This window comes from Aplidium turbinatum, chromosome 14 (assembly GCF_918807975.1).
Source record: "Aplidium turbinatum chromosome 14, kaAplTurb1.1, whole genome shotgun sequence".
Lineage (NCBI taxonomy): Eukaryota > Metazoa > Chordata > Ascidiacea > Aplousobranchia > Polyclinidae > Aplidium > Aplidium turbinatum.
In genome coordinates this window covers 1,847,583-1,864,140 of record NC_137485.1, presented here as the reverse complement: position 1 = coordinate 1,864,140, position 16,558 = coordinate 1,847,583, and the positions used below count along the sequence as shown (strand labels likewise).

At 36.9% G+C, this 16,558-nt stretch overlaps 1 protein-coding gene across 1 annotated transcript; it reads left to right on the top strand.

Annotated features, from left to right (window-relative positions):
* The first annotated feature begins 1,499 nt into the window (after positions 1-1,499).
* On the top strand, positions 1,500-15,464 carry LOC145783600 (uncharacterized). The gene is made up of 6 exons (XM_082595495.1): positions 1,500-1,583; positions 10,819-11,431; positions 11,516-11,641; positions 11,918-12,114; positions 12,436-12,512; positions 13,609-15,464. The coding sequence occupies exons 1-6, from the start codon at positions 1,500-1,502 to the stop codon at positions 15,239-15,241; spliced, it is 2,730 nt and encodes a 909-aa protein (XP_082451621.1). The 3' UTR covers positions 15,242-15,464.
* Positions 15,465-16,558: the final 1,094 nt, after the last annotated feature.

The window sequence follows — 16,558 nt, the reverse complement described above, 5'->3', positions numbered from 1 at the left end:
CTACCGTTTCTGAAAATCTCACGCCTTGGATCGACTCTCGGCGCGTGCTCTTAAGCAACGCACGTTATAAGAACTGATCTCCATTCATCGCTGGTTAAGTGAATAAAATTTGGTTGAGCGAGCAAAGCAAGCGTGAAATTTTTGCAAAAATGGAAAAAAAAATTGCATATTAAATGTTAATAAAATTAGAAGCCAAAAAATGCTGCACGAATTAAATATGCGTGGGCCCCCAGTCAGAGGTTTGCGAAGCAGTTAATATACGGCGTTGCAAGATTTAAGCTATTATTACTGATCTGCTGTAGCAGCTTATATATTTCGTTTCTAGAACTAACATAGTTACAACGTTCATCTGATGAAAGTAAAAGCAACAATAAAGTTAATTTATTGCTTGTGGAGTAATAAATCAACCTGTTTGTCGTTATTTTCACTTTCATCAGATGAACGTTGCAGCTATAGTGCTAGAAACGACAATTGTCCTGATGAACATCCAAACTTTTCAGTATTCAGCTTATACATTTTTTAAACTGTCAAAAAAAAGTAAGCAGACGAAAACGATTGAGCCTCTAAACAGCCGTACCTCTGCCAGGAGGCACGGGGGCGGCTAACATGATTCTGAATTAAAACGCCACAGATAAATGGAAGCAGAAAAAGTGTATGTAGCCTAGTCGTCGTCAACTGCTCTTAATTATTTTGGCATGCCACTAAATAGTAAATATTTTTTATAGACACAGCCGTGTACCATTAAGTGGGGTCGAACTAACGTCCTTTCGAACGTCATGCAGACGTTCTCACCTCTCGACAATTCAGTTTTCGACTTTATTTATATTTTAAGAATAAACTTAAACCAAAACAATAATGTACCAGTACTGGTCACTGCGTTGTGGATCAGAAAAAGCAAAGTCTTTTATTGTACCAACATCAATGGATAGCCGAACATATACCCAATTGAAGCCACTTGCAATAACTCACAAATTTTAAAGGGCTGTAAATTAACAGATTAGTTGTTTATTCGGGCGCCTTGGCGTTTGTGAGAATAAAAATTATGCCAGATAATCACTGCTGTGTTAAACACTTCATGGGACCTGGGGCCAAAATAATTTTTGGCCTTCTACAGGCAAGGAAATCTATGATAATATAGTAGGGAAGTCGGGCAAAACGGACATGCTAACTTTAAAGTGCTCTATTTGAGCAAACAAATCAGGTATCATCAGGGCCCGATTAACCATGAGGCACTCAGGCCCCCTGGTTTTGGGATCCCATTTTTTTACATTAGTACCGTAGGCGTAGGTAGTGAAAGTTGTTGTGCCAGTGCCAGTGTGTGTATTGTTATTTTTGTTGTTATTTTTGAGTAACGAATCGTCACGCTTCGGCGAATTTCGCTCGAACGTGTTCGTTTCGCTTGAAGTCTTAAACGCGATCAAGCGAAGGATTTTAGTACCAAACAACAAGGAGGAGGAATCGCAACTCGTAGGCACTTAGGCAGAGCCTAGACGTTATGAATGACAAATGCCACTATTCAGCGTGTTACTGGTGCTACATTATACTTAAGTTGGTTTCTCATTGAGCTTGTTCCTTCTTACTCTGTAAGTCCCGATGGTAAGGCCTACTGCTGTAAGGCAGCGATTCCTTTAAAGAAAGCAGAGATAATGATGATGTTATTTGTTTAATGAGTATAAGTTATTTGTTTAATGAGCATAAATAATGAGTAGTCTAACGTTAATGTCACGCACGATCGATCAGTTGTTACGCATTAGAGTTAGGGATTCAGGGTTACGGGTGAGAATTAGTGTTACGAGTTAATCGATCAACAGCATAGTGTCATAGACTTCTTAATAGTGCCATTGAACGATCAGAGCTCTTAGTCAATCGATTGCGCTGCGCTGTCATACAATCATAACTTGTATGTCGTACAGCCATAACTTGTAAAGTTTTGTAAACTTGTAAAGTTTAAGTCTTCATTTCCTAATGCAGAAATGTTGCTAAGAATTTATTTGTCACATATGGTCAGCACGACAGTCTTCACTTCTTCTCTGTAATGAACATTGAGTGTGAAATGTTGCGACAGCTCAGTTTTGAAGATATTAGGCTATTCACAGATTTGCAGATGCAAAAATTAGAAAAGTCCTGATCTAAATCAAAAAGTTACTTTCAAGTGTTGTGTAATTATTTAACTTTAGTCAATGCTTGTATTGTAGTATTGTATTACTGTATTACGTTTTTTTTTGTTATATTATATTACGTTATGTTTTGTCAATACTACTGTAACCTTGTATAGTATATATATTATAGCAAATTAATTGTATAGTTACTTAGTTTCTTCCGCCTCTATAGCTCAGTTGGTTAGCGATGGAATAGTTCCCCGGAAACAAGACTTCAACAATCGGAAACTTCACTCTGTCAATCTCGGTGACCGGGCCTGCGTCAGTGATTCAAAGCCTCTACAAGTATGCGAAACTGCCAGGATTAAGCTCTGCGAGAAGCTTGCCCTGTCCGAAGATACAGATTCAATCAATCAATCAATAATGGTGTTAAATGTTGTACATTGTACACAATATTTCTGTTATTTCACTTTTAATGTAGAATTTCATGCTAGAATACACTGAGGTGCCAACCGAGGCATAATTATTGTATTCTTATTATTATTAATACTTGCATGGTCTTGGGCACATTTTTTGCTTGGAAAGTTACTTGCTATGCTAGGCTTCAGTTGAGCAATGCTGCTCTGCATCGAAAACGATTGCCAATAGGGGTTCTAAACTTAGCTGTGCCTCGAGCCCCCATGAGCCTTAATCAAACCCTGGATATCATTGCGTTTTTTGAATTAACATGTCACTTAACAACAACTGCTCAGAGTATGGAACTTAATGTGGTTTTCTTTTTTAGTTTACGAACAAACATTTTTTTTGTGTGTGTCTGTTTCACTTCTGGCCAGGGATGGAGGAACCACGTGGGCCTCGTGGGCCTGGGCCAACCTACTTTATTTTCTGGGTGGGCCTGGCCCACCCACTTTTGGAAGCCAAATAGTTTTGAAAAGGTAGCGAAAGGTTGACCAAGATAACCTGCAGTTTTTTGTGATATAGAGAAAGTAATTTTAGCTGCAGCAAGGGTAGAGGATGCAGCAACTTTGTCTCTATAAGAAGGCACTTAAACCAGGCTAGATGGGGATATCGATGTTAATTCTCTCGAAAACCAACTCAAGCTGTTAAAACAGATAAAACATTTACATAAATCTATCAAAACTGATGCAGTTTTACCTGAAAATCTCTATGTTTAATGCTACTGCAAAAAGGTCTTTTTCGTGCCACAGCTTGGTGAAAAATTACTTAAAAAGCAGATTAACCCAAGAGCAGTTGAACCATAGGATGAACAGTTGAACACATTCACAAAAACTTGATCGATCAGGTTGATCTCACCTCAATTTGCCAAGAATTTACTGCCTTCAATGATCGTGTTCAATTTCAATGATCGTTTTTTCAATGATCAATAAATTTTTAAGAAAAAATTTCAAGTGTCATACAGTAGCAGTCACCTATAGGCCTATAGTGACAGTTGAAGGAACCTTGTTGTTGTTTCATACCAGTAGGCATATTATATTTGTACATTGGTGGTGCAGCTGTTGTGTATGCACATAATACTGCAGGCTGTTACTCCCGGATAACTTTGCTAAGTGTTAAATATGTATATATACCAGTACCGGTACTCTTAGTATTGAAACTTTGTGGTAATTAGCTGTGCATTGTTGATGCCAGTATTATATTTGCATATTGGTGCTGCGGTTGTTACATATGCGCACAGCCTACTGTATAATGCTGCAGATTATTTATCCCAGGTGGTATTATAACTGGGTGTGTATTGTTTCGTTTTTATTTGTGTGTTCATCGCCATATTTTGTACAGCACTATAAAGCATAGCTTAGAGAAATAAAACATAGTAACCTTAGCGGGTTTAACATACTTCATTACACACAAAAAATATAACATAATTAAAATAAACTCAAACGTTTTCGACACGTACGTGTGACTGAAAAGCACAAACTGAACAAATGTACAAGAATCAGTGATGGGCATTATCGCCGATAATTTACCGGCGATAATTATCGGCGATAAATTTTTATCGCTTATCGTTATCGCTCAATTATTTTTTCAGTTATCGTTTATCGTTATCGCCAAAGGCAATATTTGATTATCGCCGATAATCGCCGATAAATTTTATTTCGGATCAACACACAAGTGGAAGGACCATGAAAAGTAATACATTTACTAGCCACCTAGTTAATGAAACTAAAATTGAAACCAGTTCTTCTTCAGTGCCTGAAGTGTGTGTGCACAGGTCGTTTTCAGGAGAGGGGACACGCCCTCCCTGCAACGACGGCCCTGACAACACAATAATTTCTAGAGTTGCAAATTGCAATTCAATGAATTGCATGCAACAATTCTCTTGTTGTTTTGCTGCAATCGGCAATCGCGAGTGAAATTTACAATTAAAATGTAAGCGCACAGGCTGAACAGCTTCCTTTGAAGCGAAGCGAAAGAAATTGACAAGTGGTTTGGTAAAGTGTCGCAATACGAGCAGTGGCGTAGCCAGAAAAAAAAAATTGGGGGGGGCAAACATTTGATGAATTGAAGAGAACAACAAAGTGTTTGATTTAAGCCATCGCCACTTGATGTGCAGAGGCGTTCCTGGTGGGTTGAGCAAGGGAAGCAATAAAAGTGGTGGGGGGTTAGAGCGTTCCTAAGGCACGCGTAGGGTCCGTAGGGGGATCCGAGGGCATGCTCTTCCGGAACATTTTTGAAAAATTACACTCAAATAATGGATTATAGCTCTTTCTGGAAACACTTTTAGGGTAATATTTGTATGAAATTTATTAGCAGATAAACAAATATTAAGTTATCAAAGGTAGCTCTTACACACGAACGGGCAAAACTGCGGCTAAAATTAGAGAACACCAAAAACTCAGCTACACAAAAACTTAATAACTACACAAAAACCCAACAGAGTAAGCCATTCTGAAATTGCTTCCACAAATTAGTTTAAAGAAACGTAAATCGCGTCAATTTTGCGCGATTTACGATTTGCAAAATTTATTGGTGTCTTTCTGTGTGTCTAAAACAATTCCTTGGAGGTGTTAATAGCCAGATGTTTTGGAAAACGTAATAAATTTCTACAAATTTTATTACATTTTCAACAAAGGGCTCAACTTCGGAATCCAAACTTGGAAAATTTGGGGGGGTGGCATGGACCTTTCGCCCCCTCTGGCTACGCCTATGAATACGAGGCCGCTTTCAAGTAAGCATTGCAGCAGAAAGAGAACTCCAATTGCAGCATCGTGCATTTTACCGTACTTTTCAAGATCAAGACTCTGGAGAGTGGGATTTTATTGCATAGCCTAGCCTAGGCTTAGATTAGGGGCGTAGCAAGTTAAAAGTTGTTCCTGTTTAAAGTTAAAGAAAATTAGCCATGCAGTAAGTATGAAGTAGATAGGCTATGTATGACCGTCGAGAAAAGATGCAAGAACAATACAGTAGGCCTATAGTTCAGTTCTCTCGCCAGAGCGAAAAAAGTAGGGAGGGGGGGCATCTGCCCAAACTGAGACAGCACCAAAATGTTAACCTAATGAACAAGTCATAAAAAAGCCGGTCACGTAATAAACACCATAAGTTTTCGTGGGGCAACAATATTATGAATGCTGAATGGTAATTTTGCAAATCAGAGTTAACAAATAACGAATCAACATAATAAGAAATCGGTTTATAAGGAGAGGCCACAGAGACAAAAACGTAACGAATAATAGCCTAGTGAATTTGAATGAAAAATCATTTAAAATTCAGCCAGAGAACTGGGGAAGCGCTGCAAACTCATTCAGTGGAATCCGAGGATCGGAAGCTCAGGGAGTTTATCAGAGAGTTTTTGGCATTAAGTGGATAATTTTAACTTTGAAAAATCCAATATTGTTGTTCCGATATAAATTTGATTTGATTTTGCGTTTTTTGGATTTTTTTCAGTTAGGCTATTGCTGACTTTGCTGTAAACAGCCCTTTAAGCAGAAAGCAAAATGCAAAGTTTGAAATTTTTTATGGTATTTTCATTTGATTTAATTATTTTGCCTACTGCACGTAAGCGGCAGTGTAACTCAATTGATATAAGCATCCAACTGGTATCTGAAGGTATAATTATAAGCACGGCGGTTAGGCTCAGTGATTTGATTCTAGATCAAGAGGTTGAAGATTCAATACCCACTGCCGCTGCTGCGATTCTATTCATGCATAACTTACAAAAAGTTTTGTCCCTTTACAGTATATTATGTTCGATTTTTGTCATGTTGATGAAAACAGTTCGTGCTGCATGGGATGGGACAACGCTAATCAAGAAAAAAAAAATTATCGTTATCGGACATTATCGGCGATAATTTTATCGTTATCGCTTAACTGAAAAATGAGTTATCGCAACAACAACACTGACAAGAATGATTACGAGTAAATTATACAGTGAGAAATAGATCACATGAGGTGTAGACTACAGGCATTGGACAAACAAATAGAACACACACAAAAGGAACGATGAGCCACAGGCGAATAACTGCCGGTTGAGAGATGGATTGTTACGTTTGATTCTTAAGGCTTCCATGATCTTAGTCTGAAAATCAGATCTGCCTCGAGAGATGATTTTAAATTGGCCGATCGATACATTGTCAGTGCACGTTTCACAAGAGGCGATGTGCTCTTAATTGCACTTTTAGTTGTTAGATTTGGGTTTAAGTGCTCCCTGGCCCTTGTCAACAAATGTCTGGTTGACATACCAATGTATGTGTTGTTTCCTGATGAGGACACACGTATGTGTCAAAAATATTTGAGTTAATTTTAATTATGTTATATTTTTTGTGTGTAATAAAGTATGTTAAACCCGCTAAGGTTACTATGTTTTATTTCTCTATGGTTCAACAAAGCAAACTCTCTACCAAAGCTTTATCACTATAAAGCAATTGAACAATTTTGTAAATTTTTTCGCCAAATTGGGCCCAAAAATGGAAACTTTTCGCTTGTTGGTGCGAATGGCAAGCATGAAAACTCAATGTATAAATGATATAAAGTATTTGGAATGCATCAACGCTAAGGAGGGTCTAAGGGCTTCCCCCCCCAGAAGTTGGATTGACTTTGACTGCTGCGCTTCTGGGCCCACCTACTTTTAAAATGGTTCCTCCATCCCTGCCTCTGGCATGGGAAAAAACGGACATAGTATATACAATTGTACAGTATATGACAGCTTGCCTGGAAGTCTATTTTGTAAATTGATTGTCAAGATTAAACAATTTTTTGTAAACTTATTAGAATGAATGTCTATGAATAACAACAGTCAGGCTTGGTAATCAGTAAAGTTATTTTAAAAGAAGCTTTCGCCGCCATAAAGTAGGCCTACCATATTTTCATTGCCTAAAAAGAGGACACGTTTCGCCAGCAAGTAGAAATTTACGCTGTCTGTTACTTTTTACATGTTTTTAGATCATTGCAGTATAGTTATCAAAAAAGTTATCAAAAACAGCAAAAGTTATCAAAAACAAGAAAACAGATTGACTGAACGTTTAACTTATTTTTTTCTCATTTCTAGTGCTTCCAGACAAGAAATGATTTTATATTTTCAAGAGTGAACAAAAAGTGAAAAAAATACCTAATTTTTAGACAGTATCAGCAATGATTGCAAAATCTGACGAAGCAAGAACGACCTCCAGGCAGGGAATGGGATGGCAAACAAATTTTTGGATGGAAAATGTCAAGGATGGAAAGGAATGGAAGATCTTGATGATGGCATCGAAGACAATCTTCCATCATTCCATCCCAATTCCATCATTAATTTTCTAACGCTTTATCAAGACATGCAAAATATTACGTTGCTTGCTGAAATTATTCCAATTTCGGTTCGTATTTTAAAGAAAAACCAACGGGACTGTTGCCTGACGCGTATTTGTCAAACCTACTGTCGTTTGGCAGAATTGACCTGTGGCGCTCGAGAACTATTTTCTCTGACGTTCAGTCAATCAGAAAGCAATAAACGATTCACACTTCTCCCAAGAGGAGGAAATTTCTTGACGTTTGATAGCATTCCATCATAAGACACTTGTGTTCTATGTTTGGAGATTCTCGTGGGTTATGTTTCGAGAAGACAGTTAAACGAAATAGATTTTAGTACATTTGAAACGAAAAACTACAATGGCAAAGTTGATAGAAAACAGAAGGAAACAAAACAAAAATGTTTCAAAAGTAATCGTTTGAAAGTATCGCAACCTAAACAAAAGTAATGTTGCTTCTCAAGTATTTTCGTTACTTTTTTATCGTCTCCAACGTAGACTACTACTACAGTTTCTTTAATTTTGCTACGTGTTGTGTCTTTCTGTGATAGAATCAATCAACGCTTCTAGTTCTAACACCAAACGGTACGTAATCCTTCAAAGGAAAATACTGCTGTTAAATTTTTAGCTTAAATTTAGCCAATGGTTTTTATGTTCATTTGTGGCATATTCAACGCGGAGATCACAAAATCTAAAGATGGAACGGAAGAGATTTCTGAGATGGAATGGATGAAAATCTCAGGATGGAAGATGGAAAAAACATCTTCCATTCCATCCCATACCCTGGCTCCAGGTCAAGCCTTAACTTTTTTCAACCAGAAATGGTCAGCCTTACCGAAATTGTTAAATTATTTGCAAGAAATATGATTAAAACAGTAGGCTGCGCATTACCGTTACGATGCTAAAAACGGCGTGAACTAAACAGATCCTTGCAAAGGATCAACAGATCAAAGGATCAACAGATCCTTCCTTTCCTTGCAAAGCTGTAGGCCTATCCATGCCACGATTTCTTTTGCTGTAGGTTAGGTGTTATACACATTGCACTTTTAGACATTCGTTTCGATTTGTTTCAAGTACCAAACAAACCAAACTGAGTTGGTAATCAACAACGTCTACAAGCGTTGTTTCAATATAAAACGTAGCCTATGTAGGTAAAAGAACATTTTTGTGAAAGTGTGAGTGGCCTTTGGCCTTTGAAATGTCATTTAATATCTTACAGTGAACCAGGCAATGAACGTTCAACAACGGTTTCATAAAATGCGCCAATTTCTTATAGAATTTATAAATCAGCATGTTACATTGGTATACAAAATGTTTAGAAAACAAATAGCCTACAAGCCGTCGCTGAAACGTCAACAAGCAATATAATCCCGTTGAAAATATAAGCATGAAAAACCCTAATTGTCAAAAAAGAGGACATTTGAGCATTTTTAGTGTCCTCGGAGGACAATTCATTTTTCCTGAAAAAAGAAGACAAATCCTCTTAAAAGAGGACATATGGTAGCCCTACATAAAGCCAACTTCTTCAGTAGTCTTATTCAAATAGAATTAAACTTACTCATTGTCAAACAGTGTTTAACAAATGCACATTTGCTGTTTCAAGCCTCCAAAACAAACTAACTATATTTTTGAAAACAAATTTCAAGCCAAAAAAACTACTCTTTCTTTTAGGCTGCAAGTGATATCGATAGATCCGTTTTGTCTCAAACAAGAAATGTTTATAAATTATAAACAAAACTGAAATATGCAGAAAGCTCATTTTTTGGAGGAATGTGATACATTGTCCACCAATATTCAGAACTAAACAAGAAGCAAAAAATTTCAAAAAACACCTAAATATCATCACATTTTAGTAGACAAGTTTTTATACAAAGGGCTGAGAAAGCTATTTCGACCTCTTTGTCGCCGAATGTCGCACGAAAGTTTCAAATATTTTTGTGTGAAATATTCATTCAAGTAGTTTTAGAAAATAGAGAGAAAAAGTGGTGTTTTTGTTTGTAGTTTTTTCAAAAAAGCAGATGTCCGTTTTGCCCCTCAATTCCCTATTTATTTTCACTGCAACGATATGGTTCACTTCAATGGACTTTCTGTCCAACTTGACAAACAACACAAATATAGGCCAAGTGATAGCAAACACAGGTCTATAATATCATAGCTACACCTTTGCTCGGAATGAAAGCCAAAAGCATTGAAGATTTTTAATAAAAAAAATACTGGCACTAGGCATGCAGCAGTGGGGTCATTCAACCCAGAACAGAAGAATCGACAAAATACTGAAAAGTTTGGGTGTTCATCAGAACAATTATCGTTTCTAGCACTAGTTGCAACGTTCATCTGATGAGAAGGAAAGTAAAAGCAACAGGATGGTATATTGCTTCACTGACGTTTCGCGCACCATGACAATGCGCATCCCTTAACCCTTATCAGCACATGCGTTGACATTTTGTCAACATCGACTTTTTTGTGTGAGATTGCTCTCGCCCCTTATGCACTAGCTCAACAACATTCAGTGACGAAGGAGAACTTCTGAGTAGCTTACTGCTGTAGCGATTTCAAAACGTTAAATTGTTTACACAATGAGGTATTTGCGTTTTAACTTAATCGGCACATCTGTTGACAAAATGTCAACAATCAGAAACAATAGGAGTTTGGAATTTAAAGCCACTATGCAGTGGCTAGATATTATCACAAAGTGATAACCGGCGGCTTACAGGAAAGTTGCACGTGTATTTAGTGAATCGCTGTGTGACTAGGTCCTAGTCAGACTAGAGTTAGACTGCCAGGAGGAGTTAGACTGCCAGTCTAGGAGGAGTTTGACTGTCAGTTGATATAACTCAGAAGAAAAATACTGCCTAAGCAGTTGTGTTAGAAACGTTTGCCCTACCTCTAACAAGCTCTTATAAGATTTTACATGTGTATTAGCTCTTACATGAAATGCTAACTATTTGAAATTTAAAGGTTGGTTCGGTTAATTACAGCAAGGTGCAAATTTACTGATAGACAGACAGAGAAGATTTTCATCTCAAGAGGCCCTAAGACACCTGCAAATAACTTCTGATGATGTTGATAGCGACTCTAATGCAGAGGCTACAAGTAGTAGTGAATGTGAGTCCATACCAGATGTTGATGAACTGCCTTTGGAAGAAGAAGAACTGTCCGATATAGATGTCTTTGAGGAAGAAAGTGAAGATGACGAGACTGGTAGTGAAGCAGATCAAGAATCTAATGATGATTCCTCAGAAGATGAAGATCAAGTATCAATAACAGCTGGCAATGCAATCTATTATGCAAATCCTTTTCCAGGCAAGCTCAGAAGAAGAAATATATTGACGCAACAGCCTCGGGTTGATGCTGCTCCTGAACTTGAAGTGGATGCCTTCAAATTATTTTATCGGCCTGAAATTATACTTCAGATAGTACGTGAGACAAACAGAAAAACAAAGGACGTGAGACACGGATGTAAGCTGTTGCCTAATTCTAAACACAAAATCTTCACAATTGAAGTTGCGGCAGGTCTTGGAATTATGATACGTGCTGGCTTGGACAGAGATAACTTCACCGATTTACGTCGATTGTGGGATCCTCTTGATAGTAGGCCATTTTATAGAGTGGCTATGGCACTAAATTGATTGAAATTTCTGCTACGATGCATGCGTTTTGATAACTATCGATCAGAAAGACAAAGGGACGACAGGTTAGCTGCTGTTCGAGAGGTGTGGGAAGCATTCAACAGCAATCTGCGCAACGCCTACATCCCTAAGGAAGCATTGACTGTGGATGAACAACTGGTTGGATATCGAGGCAAAATTCCTGGAAGAACATACATGCAATCGAAACCATGAAAATATGGTATAGAGTTCTTTTGTCTGTGTGAAGCCACATCAGGTTTTGCTCTAAGTGGCATTATTTATTCCGGAAGAGAACCCGACTCGGCTCCTCACAGAAAACTTGCAAGTGATATAGTGATGAACCTGTGTTCTTTTTACTTTGGTATTGGTCAGGATATATACGTTGACAGATGTTTTACATCTCATAGTCTAGTTTGCAATCTTTTGCTTCAAAATCTTACATTGGTAGGAACAGTAATGGCTAGTCGCCGTGAAGTTCCATCGCAGCTCAAATCAGCAAGGGGGAGAGAGGTGGAAAGTACTGAAGCGTTGTATGACCATTTGAACAAGATTCTGCTATATGTACCAAAACGAAACAGGAATCTCCTCACGACGTCTTCTTTACACTCTTCTGTTTCCATCACTGACTCTCACAAGAAATCTACAGTTATTATGCATTACAACAAGAATAATGGACTAGTGGTGGAGTTGACACTCTTGATGAAAACTGTGAAGAATTTAATTGCTTGAGGAAATAAATCATTGGCCAATGCTTATAAATTACAATTTGATAAATGCCAGTAACAACACATTTCTCATAATGAGAGGCAATGGGAAAAATAACAAAAAATAGATTTTCTCAAACAACTTAGCTTTCATCTTGCTCAACTGTATGTCAACATAAGAAAATTGGCGGAGAAACTAAACTACTTGCCGAAAAGTTGGGGTTCATCGATGCTGCTACTTCAAGCACCTTCAATCGCACAGCTCAAAGTATCAAACGGGGAAGATGCTACAGATGTGCAAAGCATACTCAATCTGCATGTGTCACTGGTAGCCGCCGGGTTTGCCTACGACACAGAAAACTTCAGAAGAACCAATATTGCTTGGAATGCTGAACAATTTGTTGTAGTGCACGTTTCTTCGTTTTGTGTTTGAAATATACCTGGCAAAACTTCGATTGTTAAGATTTCTTTGCATTTTATCTGAGAACTAGTAAGCTAAAATTATGTCCTGGGTAGGAAGCAGACCTCCCAATTAGGATTAATGGTTGTTTTGTTAAGGTTTTATCAACATCCAATCATCTAAAATAACAACTGCACTTTGAGACCAGCGCATTTGTACCGAAAAACATAAGGAAATGCCATGTTGACATTTTGTCAACATCCGTGCCGATTAAGTTACCTAAAATTCCTGTGCTAATAAGGGTTAAGGTTGCATTATTTTGAAAAGTTGTGCTAAGACATAGCTGGAATGTGGTAAAAATAAAGAAAAATAAAATAAAAAAGGTAAGAACTTGTCACTAGGTAAAGACAAAACAATCATGTAAAATAGATCAAAAATACTAGAAATCGGATGCTACACCCACAAATAAGGATAAAAGTTGTAAAAAATAGAGGTTTTCCTACAAGCATTTGTCGGATTGGCTCATGATGCAAGAAAAGGATCCACAAAAGATGCCTGATTGGTATTTCTTGGTGCCGTGAATCTTTTAAAGCACAATTAATGTTTTGGGCTTTGGCACACAATAATAGACTGCTGAAGTCCAACCGGGCTGTATTGTATTGACAAGATTAAGTTTAATTAAAAAAAATGATATAAGTTATATTTAGCAACAAAACAGGAAAATCATGCAATAAATGCAATAAACACCATAGTGTCAACATCAGAACATATTTCTGTTCCAATAAACAGCACTTCGTGTTTGTCTTAGTTAATCATTTATTCCGCTTTAACTACATTCTTGTTGCTCAGTCTACTCAATGCTCAATGCTTGTTGGTTTTTATTATTTCACCATATCCGCAGCGTTGGTCGTAAGCAAGCAAGGCATTGATTTAAGTCATTTTTTAGCTGTCGTTTATGATAAACAAAATGTTGGAAATTTTTTGTGTTCGGTTGCAGTTTATGTGCAGCCTAATTAGACATTGATATATTTGCAGGAATATAATTAACATTGAAATTACAATGAAGTCAAAAAACTTTAAAAGTAATCACGCTTTAGACATTTTGTCAATGTTGAACAATGATAGAATTAAAATGCAAAACTATTGTGATGTCACTTTAAGTGCTGGATCTAATGACTTCGCTGGACACAAATGTATCCTTGGTGTGTTCTCAACGTTTTTATCAAAAATGTTTTCAGTGGAAATGAAGGAAAAGTATGAAGGAAAAGGAAATGTCCAAGGAGTGACTGAAGAGACACTTGAAGCTGTTTTAAACTTCATTTACACTTGTGACATCACAATCACAAGTGAGAATGTGTACAACTTAATAGAAGCAGCGAATTACATGGCCATTCCACACTTGAAGGAATTCTGTGAGGAGTTTTTACTTGAGGAAATTGATGTAACAAATTGTCTAAATATTCGATCATATGCAAAGTTGTATAACCTTGACAAACTTATGGAAAAATCAGATTTTGTGATTGCAATCAATTGTGACAAACTGGTACAAGGAACAGAATTCAAGGAATTAAAATTCGAAGACATCAAAGAAATTCTTAAATTGGAAAATAAACATGTGACGTCTGAGGAAATTGTTTTCCATGGAATGATGAAATGGATCAAACATGACGTCGATGCACGTAAGCAACATTTGACTGAGCTTTTCAGTTCATTAAAACTTGAAAAATTATCTGGAGATTTCTTGCAAGAAGTTGTCAGCCAAGAAGAATTGATCATGAATTGTCATGAATGTCTCAAAATGTGTTTTCAATCAACACTTTCCCGCTTCCGATCTCAGCAAAACAATCAAGCCATTGTTGAGGAACAGAAAGCAAAAAAAATGTTCATTGCATTTGCAAGCAAACAAACATGGAAGTATGACATCATAAAGAAACAAACAAGTACCCTTTCAAATACATTGTTTGATCATAGCTGGGGATCAGTTGTTGGTCACAAAAACAAAGTTTACGTCATAAGTGGAAAGAACACCAATGCAGTGGAAAGGCTGGACTTGGACGGCCAGGCGTCAGATTGGAAGGAATTAGCTTATACAAATGGAAGAGATCGTGGAGCATCTGCTGTGTTCGGTGATTGCATTTATAATTGTGGTGGATGGAGTGGTCTAGAATCTGGAGAATGTTATAACATTGACGAAAACAAATGGAACAGCATTGATGACATGAATGAAGAACGTTGTGACTTTGCCTTGGTTTCCACCAGTGGAGGAATATATGCAATTGGTGGTTGCAATAATGGTTCATTAAACTCAGTTGAACATCACGATCCTCGCCAAGGTGGTTGGAATATTGTTTCTTCAATGAAAGTTGCAAGGTATGGTCTAGCAGGTGTTGTTCTCAATGATCGATTATATGCAATAGGAGGGTTCAACTACAGTTATGGAAAACTCAATTCTGTCGAACTGTTTGATCCATGGAACCAAACCTGGAACAGTGTTGCAAGTATGAGTTATGCAAGATCCCATCATGGAGCTTGTGTTTTAAATGGGAAAATATACGTTGCTGGAGGAGGGTCAGATGCTGTGGAGGTTTATGATCCACAGAGGAATGTTTGGGAAATTGAGATAAACTTTCCAGAATTTCAAAACGTTTCTGCCATTGTTGATATTTAATTTTTATTTTGTTGGATTTTGTTTATAGACTTTGAAATTTTAACATCACAGTAGTAAAAAAATTGAATTAAATAATTTTATCTGACCCAATAAAATGTTTAACCTGAATTCAACCACGTGTTAAATTGTTTGTTAAACAAATGTTCTAATATAAGTATAATAACGTTTCTTTGCTTGGCCACCCGGAGATGCGGCCTGATTTATCACATTTTGCAGATTTTGATTACAGCTACTGCTAGTGTTTGACTGACATTTTCTAAAATTTTTTACTTTTTGCTGTCTCCTAGTGATGTAAAAGCTGTTTGTTGCCTTGGGGAAGCAGTATCAAATGAGAAAAAGTAAGTTGAAAAACGCAGAATCACACTGTTGTTGAAAAATTAACAGTCTGATTAAAATCTTCGAAATCAATTTTCTTTGTTTTTCAACATCTGAGGATGTTAAAACCTAATGTGTCATCTGGTGAAAGTAGTAAGGAAAGCGTAAAAATATAATTTTTATAAAATTTTATTTAAACATTCGCCCAAAGTTAACAAAATCTGGAAATTTCTGCAAAATGTGACAAATCAGGCCGTATCTTTAGGTAGCCATGGTTTCATAAAGTAGCTTTTAATAACTTTCAAATCACACGTAGTCATTCTTGGGTTAAACATATTTATCGTATCATATAATTTTATGATTAATGTGTTATTATAATGGTTTGACTGCTCTAGGAACGTGCAAACAGCTACTACCACATTTGTTGTAATCGAATTATTCGTTACTCAAGTTGTTTCCATATATCCTTTGTTGAAATTTTTATTATGATTATAATTGTTTCTTTTCTCTTTAAATGGAATTCTTCCACAAATCACACATTGTTTTTGTTTCACTACTTGTCAGTAATAGATACTTATTTTAACTTTATTATCTCTGGCAGACCACTTTTAGTTATCATGTAAGTTTTCGATTGTTGCTCTGCTGTGAAAAAGATAATGCGTTCGAAAGTTGGTAAAGCATAATCGAAAATTGGATTTCGTTACTCAGCAAGCACGAATAAAATCTTCGTCAAAACGAAATGCTAAATTCACACACGCAAAAAAACGAAGTTACACACATTTATTTACTTAACGCTTGTTTGCACAATTATGTGAATGCCAAGTTCTGCAAACATGGCATGCAGTTAAAAACTCCCTGTCTTTCCAAACAGCTTTCAGATTTAGGCTTCACTTCCCGCATCTACATTTGTATCGTGTTTTCTTTCTATTACTCTTGCTCTGACTGAAAACATGTTGTCGCATTGTCAGTTTTGTTTCTCTTATTTCTGACCATCACAGCAAA

Excerpts from the sequence above, each read along its gene's own strand:
- LOC145783600 (XM_082595495.1), top strand. The coding sequence starts at position 1,500 with ATGACAAATGCCACTATTCAGCGTGTTACTGGTGCTACATTATACTTA. Across the intron at positions 1,584-10,818 it reads AGCTTGTTCCTTCTTACTCT|CAAGGTGCAAATTTACTGAT; the intron begins GTAAGTCCCGAT and ends GGTTAATTACAG. Across the intron at positions 11,432-11,515 it reads ATTGTGGGATCCTCTTGATA|AAAGACAAAGGGACGACAGG; the intron begins GTAGGCCATTTT and ends ACTATCGATCAG.